Here is a 22,013-nt window from a genome sequence, read left to right as displayed (position 1 = left end):
GAGCAGAGTATCTGGATAACACAATCAAATTGGTGCTTACAACTTCCAGCAAAAACCAACAGAGAAGTGAGGTAGTCATTAGATTTTCCAGTTGAGCTTTCTCTGCATGGTTGAACTCCACCCACACTCCTTTCCCCATGGCTGAACTTCCAGATTTTCTTTCCCTTTTGTTTTAATATTTACTTATTTAAGGATTTTATGTGTGTGTGTGTGTGTGTTTGTAAGCACATCTGTATGCTAGTGCCTGTGGAGGCCAGAAGAGGGCATTGGATCCCTTAGAGCTGGATTTATAGGCAGTTGTGAGCCACTCTCCATGGATTCTGGGAATCCAACTCTGCTCTATATGCATGAGAAGTCCTCTTAACTACTGAGCCATCTTTCCTGTTCCAGTGCGGTTACTTTAATCTCATGGAATAAACAATAATAACATTGGATGGGGATGGTTTGTATTCTAGGGTTTTTTTTTTTTTTTAACTCAGGCTTTTTGCTTCTTCCATTGTGTCACAGAGTTAGTGAGGTCCAGCCCATTCCCAGGCAAGGGGTCTTAGTAGATACTTGACATAATAAACATGCTTGGGGCTGAAGTTCGTGGGGGGCAATTCTACTTCTAGTACTAGCTGCTCAGTGACTTCAGATAACATATGACAGTTTACCAATCGAATGTACTGTATAGGAGTGTAGATAACAAGATTAGGGTCATCAAGATGGCTTAGAGGGTAAAGGCACCTCCTGCTAAGCTTGGCAACAAATTTGATGAACTGAGTTTGATCCCTGGGACCCACACAGTAGAAGTTGTGTTCTGTGAAGCACATGTATACAGTAACACAAAATAAATTCATACGGAAATGGAGAAGTGAGACTAGACAGTAGGGCCTTTGTTTTCATCTTTGCTTTTTCTTTAAAAATGGTCATGGTCAAGCCATGTTGTGAAATTATTTGTTTCATACATAGACTTGGAGAATTTTTGTTGTGGCTCAAGGAGGTGTTTGGTTCCCTCCCCAAGGAAGTGTTTAACTAAGTTTTTATAGAAATATTATAATAGTTTTATTATTTTAGGCAAGTTTGTCCAGTGGAAGACCATCTACATCCCCCACAGGAAGTGTCACACAACAGTCAAGTATGTCCCAGACATCTGTAAGTATCCTAAAATTTCTCCTGGATTTAAAAATTTTAATTGTTGTTTTCTAAAAGTGAACCTGCTATTTATGAAGCTGCTATGTAACTAATGAGTGCTGGAAATGGGAGTAATAAGGTTGGAGTGTTGGTGGTTGTTTTTTACTCTTTACTCCATGCTTTAGCTCTTTGGGGGTCCATCACCCAGTTCCCAAATAAAACAAACACATGGAGTCTTATTATTATTTATGAATGCCCAGACTTAGCTTGGTTAATTTCTAACTAGCTTTTCCTAACTTATTCTATTTACCTTTTGCCTCTGGACTTTTACCTTTCTCTATTTCTGTATATCTTTTCTTTCATTCTTATTCTGTGACTGGCTGTGTAGCTGGGTGACTGGTCCCTTTTTTTTCTTCATTATTGATCGTCTATCTTTCTTCCAAGATTTTTCCTCCTATTTATTCTCTCTGCTTGCCAGCTCCAACTACCCTTTCTCTTGCCTTGCTATTGGTCATTCAGCTTTTTTTTAAGACCAATCAGGTGAGTTACTCAAAGGAACACAGCTTCACAGAGTTAAACAAATGAAACAAAACACAAATGTTCCACAGTATAAACAAATGTAACATATCTTAAAATAATATTATGCAACACCGGAAAATAAACTTTTGAAAATCTGAGGGTTTTTTTTGCTGGTCAGTAGTGGTGTATACCTTTAATCCCAGTGCTTGGGAAGCAGCAGCAGGTGAATCTTTGTGAATTAAAGGCCAGCCTGGTCTACAGAACAAGTTCCAGGACAGTCCAGGTTATACAGAGAAGCTCTGTCTCAAACAAACAAACAAACAAACAAACAAAAAACGAAAGAAAGAAAAGTGTTTTTTCTCATTATGATTTTATGTATGAGGTACTTACAGAAACGGTAATTCCAAGTGAAAATGTCTTTAATTGACATAATTAATGCTACTTGTCCTAAGCCAGACTGCATTGTACTAAAACTTTGTATGGCTGGTTGGGTAAAAGAAGTATGATGTTAGGTAAAAATAAACGTCATGTTTACTGTTGGGTATCTAGCTGTTCCACAATGGCCAAAGTAGCTTACAAAACTCAGTTCAACAGTGGAGAGACATGTAGTTGTCTTTTTCTCTGGGCTGCCAGCTGCCAAATAATGACATGGAGACTTATTAATTATGAAAGTTTAGCCTTAATTATGAAAGTTAGCTTAGGCTTATCCCATTAGCTTCTATAACTTAAATTAACTCATTTATATTAATCTATGTTTTGCCACATGGCTTTTACCTGTCTTCATTCTGTGTGTCTGATTCATTCCATAGCATCTTTCTTACACCTAGATTTATCTCCTACTTCTCTCTTTCTGCCTGGAAGTTCTGCCTATACCTCCTGCCCTGCTATTGGCTGTTCAGTTCTTGATTAAACCAGTCACAGCAATAATATATCTTCCCACAGTATACACATATCCCACAACAGAGACAGGCTGTGGTAACAGAATAGAAATCTCTAGGTAGTAATAATGAGCAGTGAATTATTAGTCTACTCATGCTCTCCTGGTGTCCTCCATCCTCTCTGACTCCTTCAACCTTTTCTCCCCTCTTCCTCGGGGCTTCCCAAGATCTGAGGGGGAGGGACCTGATGAGACCTCCAATTTAGACAATCTCTCTGCATAATGTTTGGTTGTGGGTCTCTGCACCCACTCCCATCTGCTGCTGGAGAAAGGGTCTATGATGAAGACTGGACAAGGCACCAACCTATGAGTATAATAGAATATCATTAGGAATCATTTCATTTCTTTCTTTTTGAACAGTCCTGTTTTGTTCTTCCCTAGATATCTGGGCTAGCCACTCTCCAATTCCTAGCCATCTAGGCAGCATAGGATGGGGGCTTCCTCTTGTGGTGTGGGCCTCAAGTTAAACCAGACATTGGTTGGCCACTCCCATATATTCTGAGCCACCATTGCCCTAGCACATCTTGCAGGCAGGACAGAGGGTTTTGTGGCTGGGTTGGTGTCTAGGTTTCTCTTTCTGTAGCATGCAGAGTACCTTCCTAGGCCAAAGAGACTAGACTGTAGGGTTGAAGTCTCCATGCAGGTACCAGCTCGACCTTACTACCTTCAGTGAGTTGTAAGGTTGTTGTCCTCAGCAATTCCCCCTTCTCCCATCAGTTTTTGGAGAGCAACCCTCTGTCCTAGCATCAGGCTCGGTTGTTTAGGGATCTCCATGGGACCTCCTCAGCCAACAACTCAACTGAGAATGCAACCCAGTCCCACCGCTGGAAGCTTTGCCTTGTTACAGAAGATGGCCAGTTCAGACTCCATGTACTTCATTAGTACGAGTCTTCACTAGGGTCACAGTCATAGATTCTGGGGAATTTCCACTGCACTAGGTTTACAGACCAACCCCCAAATGCCTCCCAGTTCCTGCTGTCTCTCCCTGTACTTTCTCCCTCCACCCTCCCTTTGCCTGATCCCTCCCACTCCAGTCCCCACCTACTCCCAGTCCACCCTCAAAACCTATTCTGTTCCCCTTCCCAGGGAGATCCATGAAACCTCCTAGAGCTTTCCTCCTTACCTAGCCTCCCTGAGTCTCTGGATTGTAGCTTGATTATCACTTACTTAACACCTAATGTCCACTTATAAGTGAGTGCATACTGTGTCTGTCTTTCTGGGTCTGTTTACCTCACTCAGGATGATTTTTTTTTTCTAGTTCCATCATTTGCCTGCAAATTTTATGATGTCATTTTTTTAAACAGCTAAATACTCCAGTTTGTAAATATACTCATTTTCTTTATTCGCTCTTCAGTTGAGGGACATCCAGGTTGTTTTCAGTTTCTGGCTATTATGACTAAAGCCACAATGAATGTAGCTGAGCAAGTGTCCTCGTGGTAAGGTGGAGTATCCTTTGGGTGCATGCCTAAGGTTTCTATAGCTGGGTCTTGAGATAGATGGATTCCCAATTTTCTGAGGATCCACCATATTGATTCCCAAAGTAACTGTACAAGTTTGCACTCCCACCAGCAATGGAGAAATGTTTCCCTTGCTCCACATCCTCACCAGCATGAGCTTTGGCCAAGATTGAATCTCAAAGTAGTTTTGCTTTGTATTTCCCTGATGGCTAAGGATATTGAACATTCCTTTAAGTGTTTCTTAGCCTTTTGAGATTTCTCTGTTGAGAATTCTGTGTTTAGGTCTGCACTCCATTTTTAATTTGATTAATTTTTTTTTTTGGGTATCGCATTTCTTGAGTTCTTTATAGATTTTGGATGTTAGTCCTCTGTCATTTATGGAGTTGGTAAAAAATCTTTTCCCATTTTGTAGGCTGCCATTTTGTCCTTTTGATGGTGTTCTTTGCCTTACAGGAGCTTTTCAGTTTCATGAGGTCCCATTTATTAATTGTTGATCTTAGTGCCTGTGCTATGGGTTCAGGAAGTTGTCTCCTGTGACAATGCATTCAAAGCTATTTTCTATTTTTCTTCTATCAGGTTTAATGTGTCTTGTTTTTGTTTTTTATTTTTTTTCGAGACAGGATTTCTGTGTGTAGCTTTGGCTGCTCCTGGAATTTGTTCTATAGATTAGACTAGCCTTGAGCTCTTAGAGATCCACCTGCCTCTGCCTCCCGAGTGCAATGTTTTATGCTGAGGTCTTGTTTTTCCCCTCTTTCAACTCCTCACAGAAACTCTCTACCTCTCTAGCCATGCAACTTTATTATGTTCTTTCTTTACAAAAATCAGAAAACAGAAAAAAAAACCCAAACAAGAAATATGACCAACCCCCCATTTTCATTTACTCAAACAAGAAAGAAATTGAAAAAAACAAAAAAAAAAAAACCAAAAAAACAACCCCAAAACAAAGCAAAATGAAATAAAAAGTCCACAGAAATACCACTGAGTTCCTTTTGTATGAGCTGGCTCCTCCTGGGCATAGGGATCTGATGTCTTCTTTTGGCCTCTGTAGGCACTGCGTTCACCTGCCATCCCCACCAACTCCCCCACATATATACATAATTAAAAAGAAATCTCTTTTAAAGAAAATTCGAGTTATGAGAAATTCAAGTTATGATATCATACCCAGTGATGTCACTGTTATTATGATGTATTATGAAAGCTTGACTGAGTAGACATGGTTTTTCATGTTAAACTCTGTAACTGGCTAGTGATGTAACATGGGTCAAGCAAGCTATTTAATTTGCCAGCACTCCAAGCTTTTGTGATACTATCTATTTAGATTCTTTAGTTTTTCTTCATCCACATATCCCTAAATTTAGATTAAAGAGCAAAGGTTCAGTAAATGATGATATGGACCAAATTGTGTCTTCCCAAAATTCATATGCTGAAAACCTAACCCATGTTTCTATACTAGAAATAGCCTCTGTAGTGAACTGATTTAAAGTTAAATGATGTCTTAAGGGTAGAGCTCTCATATTAGAGGAGTTCTCATCAGAAGAGGAAGTTTCCAGTGATCTCTCTAGCATGGGAGAATATAGAAGGTAGCAGGCTGCTGACTAAGAAGAGAGCCCACACTGGAAACTTAATGGGCCACCACTTTGGTTTGGACTCCCACACTCCCCACAATTGTAAAAAATAAATTTCTGTTTTTAAAGATTGTTGTGGTGGAATTGGACATAGACCTTCATGCATCCTTATGCAGCTCTACCACTGAGCACAGTCCCTGTTCTACATTTCTGTTGCTCAAGTTGTTGGGTTGTGGTGTTCTCTTATGGCAGACTAAGACAGACCAGGCTTTGGATCTTATCTTAAAGTTAGCCAGACAGATCCATTTTGAGTTTTCAATAATATTGTTTTTGAAGATAGGATTTTATTAAATAGAGTACCGGTGATTTAGATGTTAATTCATGACTCTTTCAGGATTTCATAAGTAGTTTGTTTTAGTTAGTGTTCTATTGCTGTGAAGAGATACCATGACCATGACAACTCTTATAAAGGAAAACATTTAATTGGGACTGGCTTACACTTCAGAGATTTAGTCCATTATTGTCATGGTGGGAAGCCCCGCAGTATGCAGACAGACATGGTGCTGGAGAAGTAGCTGAGAGTTATACATCTGGATCAGCAGGCAGCAGGAAGAGAATGAGACACACTAGGCTTGGTTTGAGTTTCTGAGACCTTAAACCCCACCTTCAGTGACACACTTCCTCCAATAAGGCCACACCTCCTAATAGTGCTAGTCCTTGTGAGCCTATGGGGCTGTTTTCATTCAAATGACTACATTTTACATGTATGATAAAAAATATGTGTCTATTACATTGAAGGGTGAATGGTAGGGATAATGAGCATCAACTAGAATACAGATAATTTTAGTATAGGCTTTTTGTTGTTGCATCTATAAGCACAATCCTTTTTGTTGTGTGTCATCTATAAGCACAATCCTTTTAGGATAACAATCCCATTTTCTGGAATTGGGTGATAGAAGAGGGTCTGATCCTGACCTAATAATAATGAGATTTTTGGAATGGTGGTTATGGGAAGGCAGCCAATTATCTATTGTTCAGCATTGTGCTAGTTGTCTTGAGTGTGCACACGAGTTACAGACCCTTTCTTCATGGACAGCAATATTCATTTGAAGAATTATGTCTAGACATGGAAATTATTTTAAGTATATAATCAAGTGATAATTGGCATGGTGGTGAACAGGAAAGAATTTGAAGGGATTGTTATATATAAAGTAGTTTTATATGGGATGTTAGTTTTTACAAAAAGTTTTCAGAATTCATTCTCAAAACAGGTCAGTTTCAGGTCAACTGAATGCCTTGCCATATCACAGAGTTTATGAGTCCTATTTAGGGCAAGGGCAGGTTGAAAGATTTAGTCAGCGGGTACCAGCCTAGAATTAGGGGTTGGGAGAGTCTGCCTGAGTCTGGAGGAGGGGTAGCACAGGTAATGTGAAGGGTTCCTTCTCTTTAACATCTTTTCTTACTGTGTTGTGACTATCTCCTGTGTGTCTCACTTGGGTCTCATAAAGGGAGTTTCATGTGCAGATATTTCAAGTTGATGTTTCCTCTGGTGGAAGATTGCTGGAGAGCCCTGCTTCACTATTTTGTTCCATCAAATTTAATGTGTGGATTGTATTAAAGGGTTATGCAGGGACTGTCAGTTTGGATTTTATACCCACACATGGTAAATGCCTGAAAGTTTTGATTCTCAGAGGTTTCTCCCTCCACCCTTCCAGTATGTCAGGGCAGGTATAACAGCTTCCTAGCTGCTTCTTAGAATACAGTAGAGCTTTTCACATATTGATCAGCCTTTCTCAGGATCCTGTCTCAAAATAGGACTTCATTTCCAGCTTTACAGTATAATAGGCGAACATGGACAATGCATCTTTGTAGACTTAATAAACCTAGAGTTGCCTTGGTGTCAGCTGTTGCTGATGTGTCTGGGTTTGCACTTCTTACTGACACCTGGGCATTTTCCTTCCCTGCTCCCTTGTGTACTTTAGATCCATTCTTATTTTCATGTCATTTGAGCATTTCAGAGAGTGTCTTTGAGCACATGGATATGTATTGTATTCACTTCCTGAATCAGAAGTTTAATAAGCTATTTTTAAAATGTCATTTTCTACTTTTTTCCACAAAAAGATTTAAGGTGAGGTCGAGTTATGTTATTCTCGAAATTTTTTAAGAATGAACGATACATGAACATGATATGACTTGAAAAGGTGAGCAAGGATGTAATAATGTGTCTCTCTCTTCCCTGTTTTTCCACCTACCTCTTTCCATTTCCCCTTCACAGATCCAAGCAAGTTGACAGTTTCTAATGTGTTTTTCAAGGATCTGTTAGACTACACACTTTTCTTTTTGAGCTAAAATTTTATTATGTAGCTCAGGCTGGCCAGGAAGTGGAAGTGTAGCCTAGCTCAGACTCACCACAAACTAACAGTTCTTCTGCCCCAGCTTTTCTAGTGCTGGGATAACAAGCTTGTGCCACCCATTCAGCCACATACTCATGTTTTCCCCGTTTGCTTTTTTTGTTTAAACCAAATCTCATGTACTCCAGGGCTGGCCTGTAACTCACAAGCCTCCTTCCTCAGCCTCTTTCTAATTAATTCTTTTTTTTTTTTTGGTTTTACGAGACAGGGTTTCTCTGTATTGTTTTGGAGGCTGTCGGTCCAGCCCGGCCTCGAACTCACAGAGATCCGCCTGCCTCTGCCTCCCGCGTGCTGGGATTAAAGGCGTGCACCACCACCGCCCGGCAAAGTGTTATACAGGACTGGTAGTTTAGGAACGCTAGATTTGCAAGGGTTGCAAATAAAGGAGTACCAGTCACAATCTAATTAATTCTTAAGTGTAACTTGACATTTAAAAAAATGTTTGTTCATTAATTTTGTAGCCAATATTCATGTTGTTTCTGCTTTGCAGATAGCAATTGTATTTTCTTCTGTTTTTAGAGCTTTTAAGTTAAAAACATTTCAGTGATTATATGTTAACCTGCATGTTTTAATATATGGTTGGATTATTTGTGCTTTAACTTTTGTTCACTTCAGAAGCTCCTCAAAATGTGAGAGTGTGACAAAGCAATGTAGTTAAATTAGAATTTTAAAGTTACCCTGTGGAATGTTAAAGTAATTGGATATTAACCCTAATTTTGGGGAGGTAGTAGGAATGACGTTTTTGTTTGTTTGTTTTTTGAGACAGGGTTTCTCTGTGTAACTTTGGAGCCTGTCCTGGAACTCACCATGTAGTCCAGGCTGGCCTCAAACTTTCAGAGAGATCTGCCTGCCTCTACCTCCCTAGTGTTGGGATTAAAGGTGTGTGCCACCACCGCCCTTCAAGTAATGACATTTTTAAGATGCTAGAAGTCTTATGAAATGTGTATATGTTTGAAAGTTGTTCTAGTCAGTAAGCAGTCTATGCCGTGTGCTTATATGCAGTCTGTGCTTATATACAAGTAGTTGCCCAAAGTGAAGCGTTTTATCAAAGATCAGAGCCTATCCTTGGGGTGTCTACCACTGATGGTCTTACTTTAGCTTGGTGAAGATAGGATCATGGAGGCAAGATCTGGAAGCATAACCTGTTATATTTCCTTCCTTAGATCAACCTCTCCACTTCTCCTACGCCTGCTCAGTTGATGAATCGTTCCCAGGCTTCCAGTTCTACTAGCGGCAGTATTACCCAACAGACGATGTTACTAGGCAGTACCTCCCCTACCTTAACAGCCAGCCAAGCTCAAATGTATCTCCGAGCTCAGATGGTAAGATACAAGATACCAGCTTTTCAGAGTCTAAGGACTGGGGAGTACAGATGTTTCTGGGTTTGATGTAATAGGCATTTTTAATACGTAAGTAGTATTTAACAAGTGAGAGCATGTGCATGTGTGTGCTCAGCCTTTAACACTTACAAATATGCATAAATTCTACCTTGAATTCAGAGGCCTTCTTGGTAACAATATTTTTTAATACTGTTACTGATTTTAAACCCTTTTTTTCCTATTTTGACATCTCTACAATTGAAGAGCTTTTTATAACTGATGACGTTTTACAGTTTTAGTACTTATACAGTGATATATAAATCATTTATTCTATTGACATTGATGATTTATGTCCAAGGATCTTCTGAAATCTGGATTGGAGTTCTGGTAGTTTTTCAGATAATTCATAGCTTTGGTTATTACTGTCTCAAATTCTGTTGCATTCTTAGGTGTACTTCAGGTTTTTTTTTATTATTATAGTAATGTTAATTGATAATTCTATAATTAGGTACCTACTGTTTTCCTGATTTAATTGATGAACTTTCTTAGGCCATGCAGACATTGGCGACATAATTTTGCACAGCTAGGCAAATGTTTTTTGTGTGTGTCTGTGTGTGTGTGTGTGTGTGTGTATGTATGTATGTATTTCATTAGTTAATTTTGCAGTACCAGGGATTAAAACTGGGCCTTCATGAATAGTAGACAAGCATCCTATCAATATACAACATCTTCAGCCTCCTTAATATGCAGATTTTTGGCCAATGAACTGAATATGTATTTGATCCCTACTTCAATTAAGATTGGAAAGTGTTCGGTCATATTTCTGTCAGGAAGTGATGATATGACAACTTTTTTTCTTTTTTTTTTCCTTTTTTTCATTTTTCAAGATAGGGTTTCTCTGTGGCTTTGGAGGCTGTCCTGGAACTCGCTCTGTAGACCAGGCTGGCCTTGAACTCACAGAGATCCTCCTGCCTCTGCCTCCCGAGTGCTGGGATTAAAGGCGTGCACCACCAATGCTTGGCGATGTGACAACTTTTATGTGCAAATTGTAAACATTACTTTTCTCTTTTGGATTACTTTTCTCCCATGAAGTTGTCTTTAATAATATGATTTGAACCATTTGAAATATTTTTTGTTATGTTTTGTTTTTGATGATTTTGACCTTTAAAATGGGCAAAACAGTAATATTTCCCTTTTTGGGTGGAATGTTTTAGGCTACATGCACCAAAAGTAAGAAAATTGGTTGGTGAATTTGCGTAGGTTCAGTAAGTGAGTAAAGAATTACAATGTAAAAGTCTAGAGGGAAAGAAGGGGCTGAGGAAAGATGTGTGGGGGTAATTAGAAGCAGGGATAGTGAATATGATCACTATGTGTGTGCATGCATGAAAATCATAATGAAACCCAGTACTGTATATTTAATACACACTTGTAAAAGTTCTAGATCAGAAAAGCTCCCTAATTGATCATTTTAGTTTAAATACCAGGAAGGTAGTGAATACTCCTTGAAATGACTTTAAAATAGTGTAGCTACACACTCTAAAACCTATCATTATTTACTAATTCCAGTTAGACTGAGTAGACTGTATTGTCTTAGAAATTAATGGTACTTGTTTAATATTAAAAGTTTGAAACAAGATGGTGATGTACAGGTTGTTTATTTCTTTTGTTGTTTTGGTGTGAAGGCCTTTGGTTGCTCTGTTTTAATATTCTAGCATTTACATTTAGAACAAATAGCCCTTTACAAAAAGGGTTAACATCAAGAGCAACCTTACTTTGTGCTATGACTGGTCCCTCGTAGCTGAGAAAGATTGTAGTGTAGTACGTGGCACTGTTACTGTGTGGACTGAAGAGATGTTTTGGTATTTCTTTTCCTGTTTCTTCACAAAAATTAATCTATATCCTAACAGTTTTATTTTCACTTTCCATCTTAGGAATCCTGAGATAGTAGCTTTTATTTGGGACAAAATTGGGTTGGAGGATCTCATCTCACCAAAGCACATTCTTTTCTTTGAGTAGTTTTTCCCTACTCTCAGAATTGTGAGCTACTTCAAAGCTGTTGATGGCTTTTTGAGCTCTGTGATCACAACTTTGTTGTCGTGTGAAACCTTTTGCTTAGGAGGTAGTCCTAACTGGCATTGTCTCTCTGTCACAAAGTTCAGTCTCTTGCCTGCTTGCTACACACTGTGTGTGGGACATGTTCTTTAGTCTTAGGGTGTTATTTTTGGTTTTCTGTCTGTACAGCTGATTTTCACACCCGCTACCACTGTGGCTGCTGTGCAGTCTGACATTCCTGTTGTCTCGTCGTCATCGTCACCTTCCTGTCAGTCTGCAGCTGCTCAGGTGAGATTGTCTGTCACAGTGTGGTACTGGAGGTCTGGGTCTCAGTGGAAAGACGGTCACTGCATTCATGTCTCAGCTCCTCTGCTCAGAGTGCATTGCCATGCCTTTCAGGTGAAGTTCATAGAACACTGGCAACTTCAAGAGCATGCTTGTTTGTAGAGATGAGAAAAAATTAAACAGATTCAGATCAGTAGACGTGCATCCATCAAGTTAATGAAAGTTCTGATAATGACACCGTAGTTTTAGTTCCATTGTGTGCCATATTTCTTTTTTATGTGAGTTATATTCTTTTTGTAGATTGCCTTTGAAAGCAGTTATATAACAGATAAGTCAAAGTAGATGGTAATTTTAAGTTTAAAAATGAATTTAATCAAGCTACTTGAAGTTAAAAACTTAAGTAGAGTATTACTTTATTTGGTACTCTGGGAAAAAAATGAACCTTAATCTCTCTTATACACAAAAATAAAAGTAGAATGTACGCCTTAAGGTAAAAATAAAAACATTAGCCTTCCAGGAGAAAGCAGGACAGATTCTTTGCAAATCTAGGGTGGGCGAGGCTTCTTAGGGTCAAGAAAGATTGACTAGAAACAAAAATAGTGATAAACTGGACTTAATGAAACTAAAAATTATTTTGTAAAGAATCATTACAAAATGAGTATCTAGGCTACAGGCTGAGGATAACTATTCTCAATCTATGTATCTGACCCAAAGATTGTATCTACATTATAAAAACATTCCTATAGGTTAATAATTGAATCATAAGGTCAGTTACAAATGGAAAAAAGATTTGAAGAGATAGTTCACAAAAGACATTCGCTATATAGGGCAGGTATGGTGATATAAGCGTTTAATCCCAGCACTTAGGAGGCAGAGGCAAATAGAGCTCTCTGTGAGTTTGTGGTTGACTTGGTCTACATAGTGAGTTTCAGGACAGTCAGAAGTACATAGTGAGACTCTGTCTGAACAAACAAACAAACAAAAAGACAATATACAGAAGTCCAGTGAGTACATGATAAAATGTTCAGCATCATAGATCATTTTAGATGTGCATGTCAGAACTATAATGAGCATCATCAAACAATCATCTGGGTGGCTAACTAAATGAAGACTGACACTAAGCAATAGTTTATAATAGTTAAATAGTCTTTAAATGCTGACTGTATAAACAGATGGTGTCATGTTCATATAGTGGAATAGTTAGTACTCAAAAGTGAAAAGAGCAAATCATTGATACATCTCATAAACATTATGGCTAGCAAATGAAGCTAGACAGTGCTACAGCCTCTGTGATTCTATAGCTTTTAAATTCCAGGATAGGGAAAACTCTCCATAGTGAAAAAATTAGGTTAACAGAGGTAGGAAAAATTGGCTAGGAGGGATATTTAGTGTATTGGTTGGGACAGTGGTTATTGTCAAAACTTATGGGAAAGTTGCATCTTATTGTAAGTGATACCTCAGTAAATTTCATAAAAATCATTTAGATTGAGTAAACTTTAAGTGAAAATAATTGAGTAGACTATTATTTTATGTGATGCTATTTTGTTGTTTTTCATAGTAAATGTTTTAGATTTCATGACAGACATTCATACATTGGGTCGTTTTTGTTGTAAATATCTCTTGTTCATTTTTTTTTTTTCCTGAGACAGGGTTTCTCTGTAGCTTTGGAGCCTGTCCTGGAACTTGTTCTTTAAACCAGGCTGGCCTTGAACTCACAGAGATCCATCTGCTTCTGCCTCTTGAGTGCTGGGATTAAAGGCATGTGCCAGACTTTAACCTTTTTTGAGACAGCATTTTACTAGAAGCCTTGGCTGGCCTGGTACTTGGTGATTGCCTCAGGGCTTGAGCTTGAGACAGTGTTCTTGTCTCAGCTTCTTCAGTGCTGGGATTACAGGTATGAGTCAACGTGCCTGGTACATTTTATTTTTTGTTTCATATTTCAGCTCTCTGGTAAATGTAAGAAATGAGATAGTAGCGGGTTGTGGTGGTGCACACTTTTAATTCCAGTGCTTGGGAGGTGGATCTCTGTGAATTCGAGACCAGCCTGGTCTACAGAGTGAGTTCCAGGACAGCCAGGGCTATACAGAAAAACCCTGTCTCAAAAATCCAAAAGAAAGAAAGAAAGGAAGGGAAGAAGGAAGGAAAAGAGAAATGAGATAGTAATAATTAATATTCTTTGATTTTTTTCACAGAACCTCCGTGTATTGACATATTTAATAATAAAGACTAATTTTCTTGTGTTAGTTGTAAAGATTTTGGTTAGGTAAACTCAAGAGTTTTCCTAACTTGCTCCCTGACCCTTTGTAGTTCCTTAGCAGAGGCTGTTAGATAGCGATCACTAAATGCTAATTCAAGGTTATCCCTGCTAAATTCTGATTTCTTTACTATCTTGGAAATGATTCCTCAGTTGTTACAAGAGGCACATGAGGCAATTAGAAGTTACTTAGCACAGTGTTGCCACGTAATGAGATGTCTTATCTCCTGCTTGCTGTCTTTGACATTGTGTGAAGAGAAATCCCACATTTGGTTCTTAGCTTTCAAAAAGCTAGAAATGAAGAGATAATAATAAATAACCGTTTAAATGATTGACAGTTTTCATGATAAACAAGCTGCTTAGGAGATAATGTTTCTCTTTAATACTGTCTGGAGTTTAATTTGCTTACTGTTTTTCATGATGAAAACATTCTTATGAGTCTTTAATGCAGTTAATGTAGTTTGTGAAAGTGGTCTTCTGGATGTGGTCTGTGGCTGTGCTGGTCTGACTTGGTTAAGGCTTTCAGGGGACTGGAGGGATCTCTCTGTGAATACTGCTTTTGAATAAGACTGGCAGTGGTAGGTGATGCTGACCAACAAAGACACAACTTTGGGTCCAGTTGTTTTGTTTCTCAAGACAGGGTTTCTCTGTGTAGTCCTTGAACTCAGTCTGTAGACCAGGCTGGCCTCAAACTCTGACATCTGCCTGCCTCTGCCTCCCAAGTGCTGGGACTAAAGGAGTGTGCCACCACTGCCCCTTTTTCTTTTCTTTTTTACTTAAAAAAAATCAAGTCTGTAGTTTAAAAATTGTATCTTTTAAAATTGAGAGTATTGGATTTGTAGTTTAATGTTCTAATTTAAACTGCAAAAGTCAGTGTATTAGTTAATTTTTACTCAGTAAAAGCTTTTTTTCTTAGACACAGTCTCATTGTGTACTTCTGGCTGGCCTGGAGAACTGTATATAGATTAGGCTGGTCTCAAATTCACAGAAATGCATCTGCTTCTGCCTCCAGAGTGCTGGGATTAAAGGTGTATGTTACCATGACTGGCAAAAAAAGGATGTTTGTACAAGGAATGTTGGTTTGAAGAGAAATCAGCTTTTGCATTAAAAAGCCGGAAATTAAAGTTCTACTGTGGCCAGCACAACACTGACACCCCTCCCCCATTCTGCAAAGAGGATGCTGTGGTAGTGTCCAAAATGCTTGAGTCCAGTTAAATGATTCTGAGAATATTTCGGTAGTGATATATTTATTACATATCATAAAATGCTAGAGTGAAATTAGCAAAAACACCTCATGCATGATGTCAAAATTTTTTTAAATAAAAATCATAGGCTTGTTTCAGGGGAAATGAAAATTAAAGCTAGGATGCCCATTATTCCTCATCTTAGGATGGATTTTCTTCCAAAATGAAACTACTCCAGGAATCTTAATATGCGATCTTTCCAGTAATAAGTATTACCTTGGGTACTATAGTTTTTAAATTGTAATTAATTTACTTCAAGTTGATATTTGAGCAAAGATGGCAGCGGAGTAGCTAAAGTCTACAAGCTCATATAGAACACAACATCATACTTAACTATGGTGGCATATGCATTGACTTTCAGGGTTCCAGAAAACAGCAGGAGCATTATAGGAATGGGTGTGGTACATTGTGTGTTAGGGTTCATTGTGTCAAATCTTTAGTTACTGTTCAGATGCTTTTCATCCTGAAGGAGTCATTCAAGTGTTTCAGGTTATTTATTCTTGGTTGTCATTATTATATGGTCTACTGCATGGATCATTTGTGGATAATGTTATAATTTCTCTTATGTAGCTCTTCCTGGGAGAGTTTATTGTTAATTTACTTATTTATTTTTAGACTCAGATCTTGCTGTGTGGCCAAGACTGTGCTAGAATTAACTATGTGTCTTAGAATGGCTTTGAACTTGTTTGTGATCCTCCTGCTTCTGCCTCTTTTGCTGTTACAGTAGGTCTGTGCCTCTATACCTGAAAATAGTTTTTTGTTTTCTCTCTTGTCATACCAGATAATGGAACCCAGGGCCTTGTACATATTAGGCAAATGCCCTCCCACCTAGCTACATCCCTGTCCTTCCTGAGATATTTTAGTGTGCCCCCCACCAAGATACTTGATGAAGTTTGTTAGAAAATATGAACAGATTTTAGTGTTAGCATAAGAGCCATAAGTGGAACCAAATGACCTTTCAAATAGCTATGTGATTTCAAAATCAGATGTAAGAGACTATTCCAGACTTACGAAGTTTCCAGAGTTCATAGTTCTGAATTGCTAGGGGTGCAAAAGTCAATGCCGAAGCCTCTAGCCTATTAGGCAGGGTCTCCTCACCATTTCACAGATGCGTATGTCAGTAATGCACAGACACGCTAGATATTGTGCTAGATATTCCAAGGAAGCACCCTGGAGCGGAAGGAGGAAATTCCTCACAAAGGACTCCGGGAAGCCCTTCTGAGAGAGGGAAGGGGTTATTGGACTTAGAAAAATGGCTTGAGAAAGAATGATATTTAGACAAGTAGAGCCAGAACAAAGGGCACCAAATGAAGGATGTACATGTGCTATAGAACAGTGAAAGCGGTTTGGTAGGTGTATAAGAATTGTAGACTGGAGAAGAGAAAGTAGGTTCAATGTGGGTTGGGTCTACACTGTGGGCTTTGAGTGGCAACCCAAGGAATACAGTACATTTTACTTTTTGTATGAAACCTTAATACTAATGGTGTTTAATATATTTTGACACACAATAGGAAAATTCGAGGAAAATCAGAGAAGACGCTCCATATGGTCTCACTTAGAAGGTTTTTCCAGAGGTTGTCAGTTTCTGTTGCTGTGACAAATAACCTAGGAGAAACAATTTAAAAGGAGGGAAATTTATTTTGGCCTGTGATTTTGTTTCATGTTGGGTGGGCCAGTGCTGTTGTTTTCCTGGGCATAGAGGCGGAGTGTCATGGCAGGGACTATGATAGAGCTAACTTGCTTACTTCTTGGCAGACAGAGGAAGGGATCAGGACCCCAAATCTGCTTCAAAGATATGCCTTTAGTGACCAGGTTTCTCCAACTGCTTCCCTCTTTTACAGATCCACCCCCTCCTAATAGTCTATTCATATTTTAAGTCCATTTGCTAATTTTAAACCATTGATGAAAGCAGAGTCCTCATCCACTTCTAAGCACTGCTTGTGCTGGGACCAAGCGTGTGTCTTTTTGTGAGTGGAATGGGGAGGTACTTCATTTCCACACATTAACAGTAGCTATAGAATTAATTGAAACTTGCCTGACACAACTATTTATTTACCTTCTGTTAACACTGTTTTGGCATTTGGATCAGGAATATAGCCTTGAGCACCAGCTAAGGTGTGCAGAGTCAGCACACTGGAACTGAAGAAGTTAGACCTCAGCAGCATGTCATTAGCTTTGTGGAGGTAGAGCCTCCTTTGACTCTCAACCATTGCTAGCACTAAATATATTTGGTGCATTCTCCAGATAGGCAAGGAGCTGTGCAGCTTTTGGTGGGGCATTTTCCACTTTGCTCTTTGGAAAGGCATAAGCTCAAGTGAGATGTGTTCAGATAATTCTGTCAGTTTACAATGTTTATAATGGCTCCAGTTTAGGCAGGTCACCACATAGACAGACCCATTTCAGAGGTAGGCATAATGTTTCAGCTCGAAAAAGCCAGTTTTCAAAGTCAGTAAGTGGTCAGTAACACAATTTCAGTTTAAGAAGCTTTCTGAAAATGCTGGAGCAGATGACTAGATGAATCAAGCATCTTACAGTAACCCTCTAACACATTTAGAGTCAGTCACTCTTAATGCAGTGTCCGGCAGAGCCATCTCCTCATATTTATAGTTCATTGCTGTCAAGCCTCGCCCCTTAGTATTCATTTGGTTTTCATTTAGTTCCTCATGTTCTTCCCGTCCTCCTGCTCATCTTTACTCACAGCTGTCCCATACCCACCCTTGATGTCCTTTACAACCCACCACGTAGTACTTAAGACGTGCTTGTGTAGAGTGGCCTTTCCTTAAGGGTTATTCAGTTGTCTCAGGAGTGTGGACCTCTTTGTGTAGGAGGCACAATATTAACTGTTGTCATTGTTGTGATGATTGTTGTATCAGCTAAAGTCATCTGTTTTCATTTTTACTTTTTGTTATGTGGTTCTTAGGTTCAGAATTTAACATTACGCAGCCAGAAGTTGGGTGTCTTATCTAGCTCACAGAATGGCCCACCAAAAAGCACTGGTCAAACTCAGTCATTGACAATTTGCCATAATAAAACAACAGTGACCAGTTCTAAAATCAGCCAACGAGACCCTTCTCCAGAGAGCAAGAAGGGAGGAAGCCCAAGTTTGGAATCTCGAAGCACAGCAGTCACTCGGACATCAAGCATTCACCAGTTAATAGCACCAGGTGGGATAAATGTTCATAAAAAACAGTTGTTGTATTTGTTTTCTTAGCAGACAGCAAAACAAAGGGTATATGTTACTTGAATAAGAATGACAATTTTAAAACATTTAAAAATGAGAATTCTTGTCAGCTAAAGAAGACCTCACTAAGTAGCTTGAAAAAATTTCTACAAGTCTTGTAGTTGAAACAAATTATAATAGCAAAATAGATGGTTGGCCTTTGTTGCTACTTGGCACTTAACATCTTTATGATTTGCTGGTCTCTATACAAATGAAGTCTTTTAGCTTTTAAAAGACATTTGTCTTAGTTTATTTAGTATGCTTTAGTGGAACATATTTTTAAGCTTTTAGTAAAAAAATAAGTGCATTTTATTTAAGTCATTAGTGGGAAGAATTTGTTACTTTTTCAAAACAAAAGATTGGGTGAATAAGGAAATTATTTTCCTAACCCGGCAACCACCACTACCAGTGTGGGCTTTCATCCAGGGGAAAGTTGTCAAATTCTTTCCATTCTTATTAAGCCATGAGGATCTCTTTTCTGCCTCATGGTTCCTAAACTAAAAATGTTGGGGCTTTCCAGAGTGAACTTCCTGTCTCTTGTTCTATACTATTGAAATCTACTTTTCCCCTTAGACTGATTTCTCTGTCCATTTAGTACTCAGGATTGAATCTAGAGCCTCACACACAGCTCACACAAGTGCTCTAACATGGTCACAACCCTTTAACTACTTCTGTATTAGAATTGTCAGTGTTCTTGGCTTCATGAAACCTCAAAATCTTGGTATTGTCTGATTTCTCTAAGTTGAAATGTCTCTTTCCTCTGAACTATCACAGTACTGTTTCTATGCTTCCTGAACTCAAGCCTCTTTACTAGACAGCAAGCGTCTTGCAGGTCCTGTAGAGACTTGAGCATGTCTGCCTGTGACAGGCACTGTTTTTCAGCATTCTATTATATCTTTTAATCTTTTTTCAGATTCACCTTTTCATCTTAACAGCACTAAGTTGTGCCTTATGTTCATTTGCCTGTAATAGGTAGGCCGGTATATATTTGGATCAGTCTTCCAGTTTTCCACACTTATATATTTTGGAAATTATCAATCCTTCTCATTAGCATTATTTAGCTACCACAGTGCTTAGGATTGTTATGAATGAATCTTAGAGAAGTGCTATAAACTTTGCTAATAAGTCCTTTCATGCTATAGTTAGGTTTTTTTTTAATTATAAATATCTATGTACTAGTCTGTCCTAGGCCAGATAATTATGTTTTTGCACAGCATTGCCAGAGTATTCTCAGCCTCATAGTAGCACCTAGCCAGGGTTCTTGAGTCAGTGTGGGATAGCAGTACCTACTATGTCTGAGGTGACTGATCAGGGCACAGTAGATAGTGAACCTGTCGTCTTATTTTTTTTTTTCCTGGCTAGAACTATGCCAACAGTCATTTGAAATAGAGAAAAACAAAACAAACAAACAAAAAAACCCCAAAAAAACAAAAACCCAGAAATCAGACCATCTATTTGTATTCTAATGTAGTTGCCTATTAGTACTATAGTGGACATGGTTACTGTTTTCTTGCATGTAAGTTTTTTTTTGTTGTTGTTGTTTTGTTTTTCAAGACAGGGTTTCCCTGTGTAGCTTTGGAGCCTGTCTTGGAACTAGTTCTTGTAGACCAGGCTGTTCTCGAACTCACAGAGATCCACCTGCCTCTGCTTGCCAAGTGCTGGGATTAAAGGCATGAGCCACCACTGCCCGGCTTCCTGCATGTAATTTTAGGGTCTAAAAATAATCTGATTTTCTTTACTATTTCTCCTTGAGGGTAGAAGCTTTCCTTTGTTAGCAATTCTATTATTTAGAAGACAGTAGCCTAGGCTGCCTTTGAACTCATGACAGCTCTCCTGCCTCAGCCTCCCATCATGCCTGATTGATAATTCTGTTTTTAATATATAAAAGGTGAAAGTTTACCTTTAACCACATTTCTAGAAATCATGGAATGTGTTTTTAAAGCAGTTTTTAGAGGGCTTTTTTCTTTTTCCTTTTTTCTTTTCTAGAAATTAATTCAACACGTAACGAAAAAGTCTTGTACTGGTTTGTTCTAGCTGCCACCATGAAATGTTATACATACCTTGGAAGTCTGAGGTCAAGGTCTGGCAGTTCCCAGGTTCCGATGAGCAGTGTCTTTTTGCCTCATCATTTGCCACTTTCTCTGTGTTCTCAGATGGATTTTTCCTGTGAGGGAGGAGGGCTCTCTGATAACTTCTTTAAAAACATTGTTTTGGTGGGGGGTAGGGCAGGGGGCATGAGCATTTCACAGAGTCCATGTTGAGGTCAGAGGACAACTTGTAGGAGTTGGTTCTTTTCTTCTACCACGTGGGTTCCAGGAATCAAACTCAGGTCATCAGGCTTGTTGGCAAGTGCCTTTACCTGCTGAGCCATCTCACCGGCCCTGCCATTCCAGGGCCTCACTCCCAGAATCCCACATGACCTTAACTTCCTAGACTCTCCATCTTTACATATAGCCACTTTAAGGGTTATGGTTTCAACATGGCAAATTTTGGGAAAGGTGCACAAATAGTTTATAACAGAGTCTTCAACTCAGGATTTGGGGCTCATTTAGACTCAGTACTGCTCTTCGGTAGTTGATTCCAGTTAATCTGTCATATATTGCATTAGTTCAGTACCAAGTCTACTTCATGGGGTTGCAGTAATGATTGAAATGATATGCTGTTGTAAATAATAAGAGAAATGATATCAGTCATGACCTTTCCATTATTAGGCCACTCTGACAATAAAAAATGTTCATTAAAGTCAGAGAAATTAACCAGTAGGACATAATTTTGTAGACATCGTCAGCTTTCCTTGCTTGTAGTCCTTGTCCTGCATTCTAGGACTTGTTCGATGAGGAATAAACCAGTACTCTACTGAAATGTCAGATTATTTACCTATGAGAGCACAAAGGTATTCTAGTGGATATATCACCTGTGTTAGGACATGTGGGGCTGGAAAGAAGACTCAGAAGTTAAGAGTGGTTATTCTCGCAAGGACTGTAGATCTGTTCCCAGGACTCTTGTTGGATGGTCCACAACCACTTGTAGCTCCCAGTTCAAGGGAATCTTGATGCCCTCTTTAGGTCTCAGGGACTCACACTCATACATACACCCACACATAGACACATAATTAAAAATAAGAAGTATTTGAAAAAGATGATAAAATTAAATTATAACATTATTTTTTAAAATGGAGGCAAAACGTTCTGTTTCCTTATCTGAAAGGATAACAGACACTTACTCCACAGTTGTTATCCAAGTGCTAATGAGAGACTTGAAAGCACTTTATAGAACCACAGAATTTATTTGTATAACATAGCTATCAGTATGTTTGTAGACGATTTATTCACTGTTCTCTTCTGAACACTGTATTACAGTCTTTAGTTGAATTACTAGCTTATGTGGAAAATTATTTTTACATTAAATTTTAGACCTCATTTTTCTTCAGTGCATGTGTTCTAACACTAAGCTGTAACCACAGCCCTTCCTTTAAAAATAATTAGTAGATATCTAGTGAAATTTCTAAATACTCTTTGAGATACTAATTAGATGTTTTTCCTTCCTTCCTTCCTTCCTTCCTTCCTTCCTTCCTTCCTTCCTTCCTTCCTTCCTTCTTTCCTTCTTTCTCTCTCTCTCTCTCTCTCTCTCTCTCTCT

General features: G+C 38.7%; 1 protein-coding gene across 7 annotated transcripts in view; it reads left to right on the top strand.

Moving 5' to 3' along the window:
- Phc3 (polyhomeotic homolog 3) overlaps positions 1 to 22,013 on the top strand; it is a 73,630-nt gene that overhangs the window by 9,558 nt on the left and 42,059 nt on the right. For 5 of the 7 annotated variants that reach the window (XR_005880415.1, XM_040754568.1, XM_005069746.4 and 2 more), the window contains 4 exons: positions 1,057 to 1,134; positions 9,166 to 9,324; positions 11,563 to 11,661; positions 18,077 to 18,320. Coding sequence is in view for 6 of the 7 variants with exons in the window: in XM_040754568.1 (XP_040610502.1) it covers positions 1,057 to 1,134; positions 9,166 to 9,324; positions 11,563 to 11,661; positions 18,077 to 18,320 (580 nt within the window). In the remaining variant the exon portion in view is untranslated. The remainder of the gene's footprint in view (positions 1 to 1,056; positions 1,135 to 9,165; positions 9,325 to 11,562; positions 11,662 to 18,076; positions 18,321 to 22,013) is intronic. The other 2 variants (XM_013113079.3, XM_040754567.1) reach the window with 1 other exon arrangement.

The sequence above is a fragment of the Mesocricetus auratus genome, unplaced genomic scaffold, assembly GCF_017639785.1.
Source record: "Mesocricetus auratus isolate SY011 unplaced genomic scaffold, BCM_Maur_2.0 Super-Scaffold_100011, whole genome shotgun sequence".
Taxonomy (NCBI): domain Eukaryota; kingdom Metazoa; phylum Chordata; class Mammalia; order Rodentia; family Cricetidae; genus Mesocricetus; species Mesocricetus auratus.
Note: the sequence above shows the minus strand (reverse complement) of the source record. Positions and strands in the feature narration are given on the sequence as shown.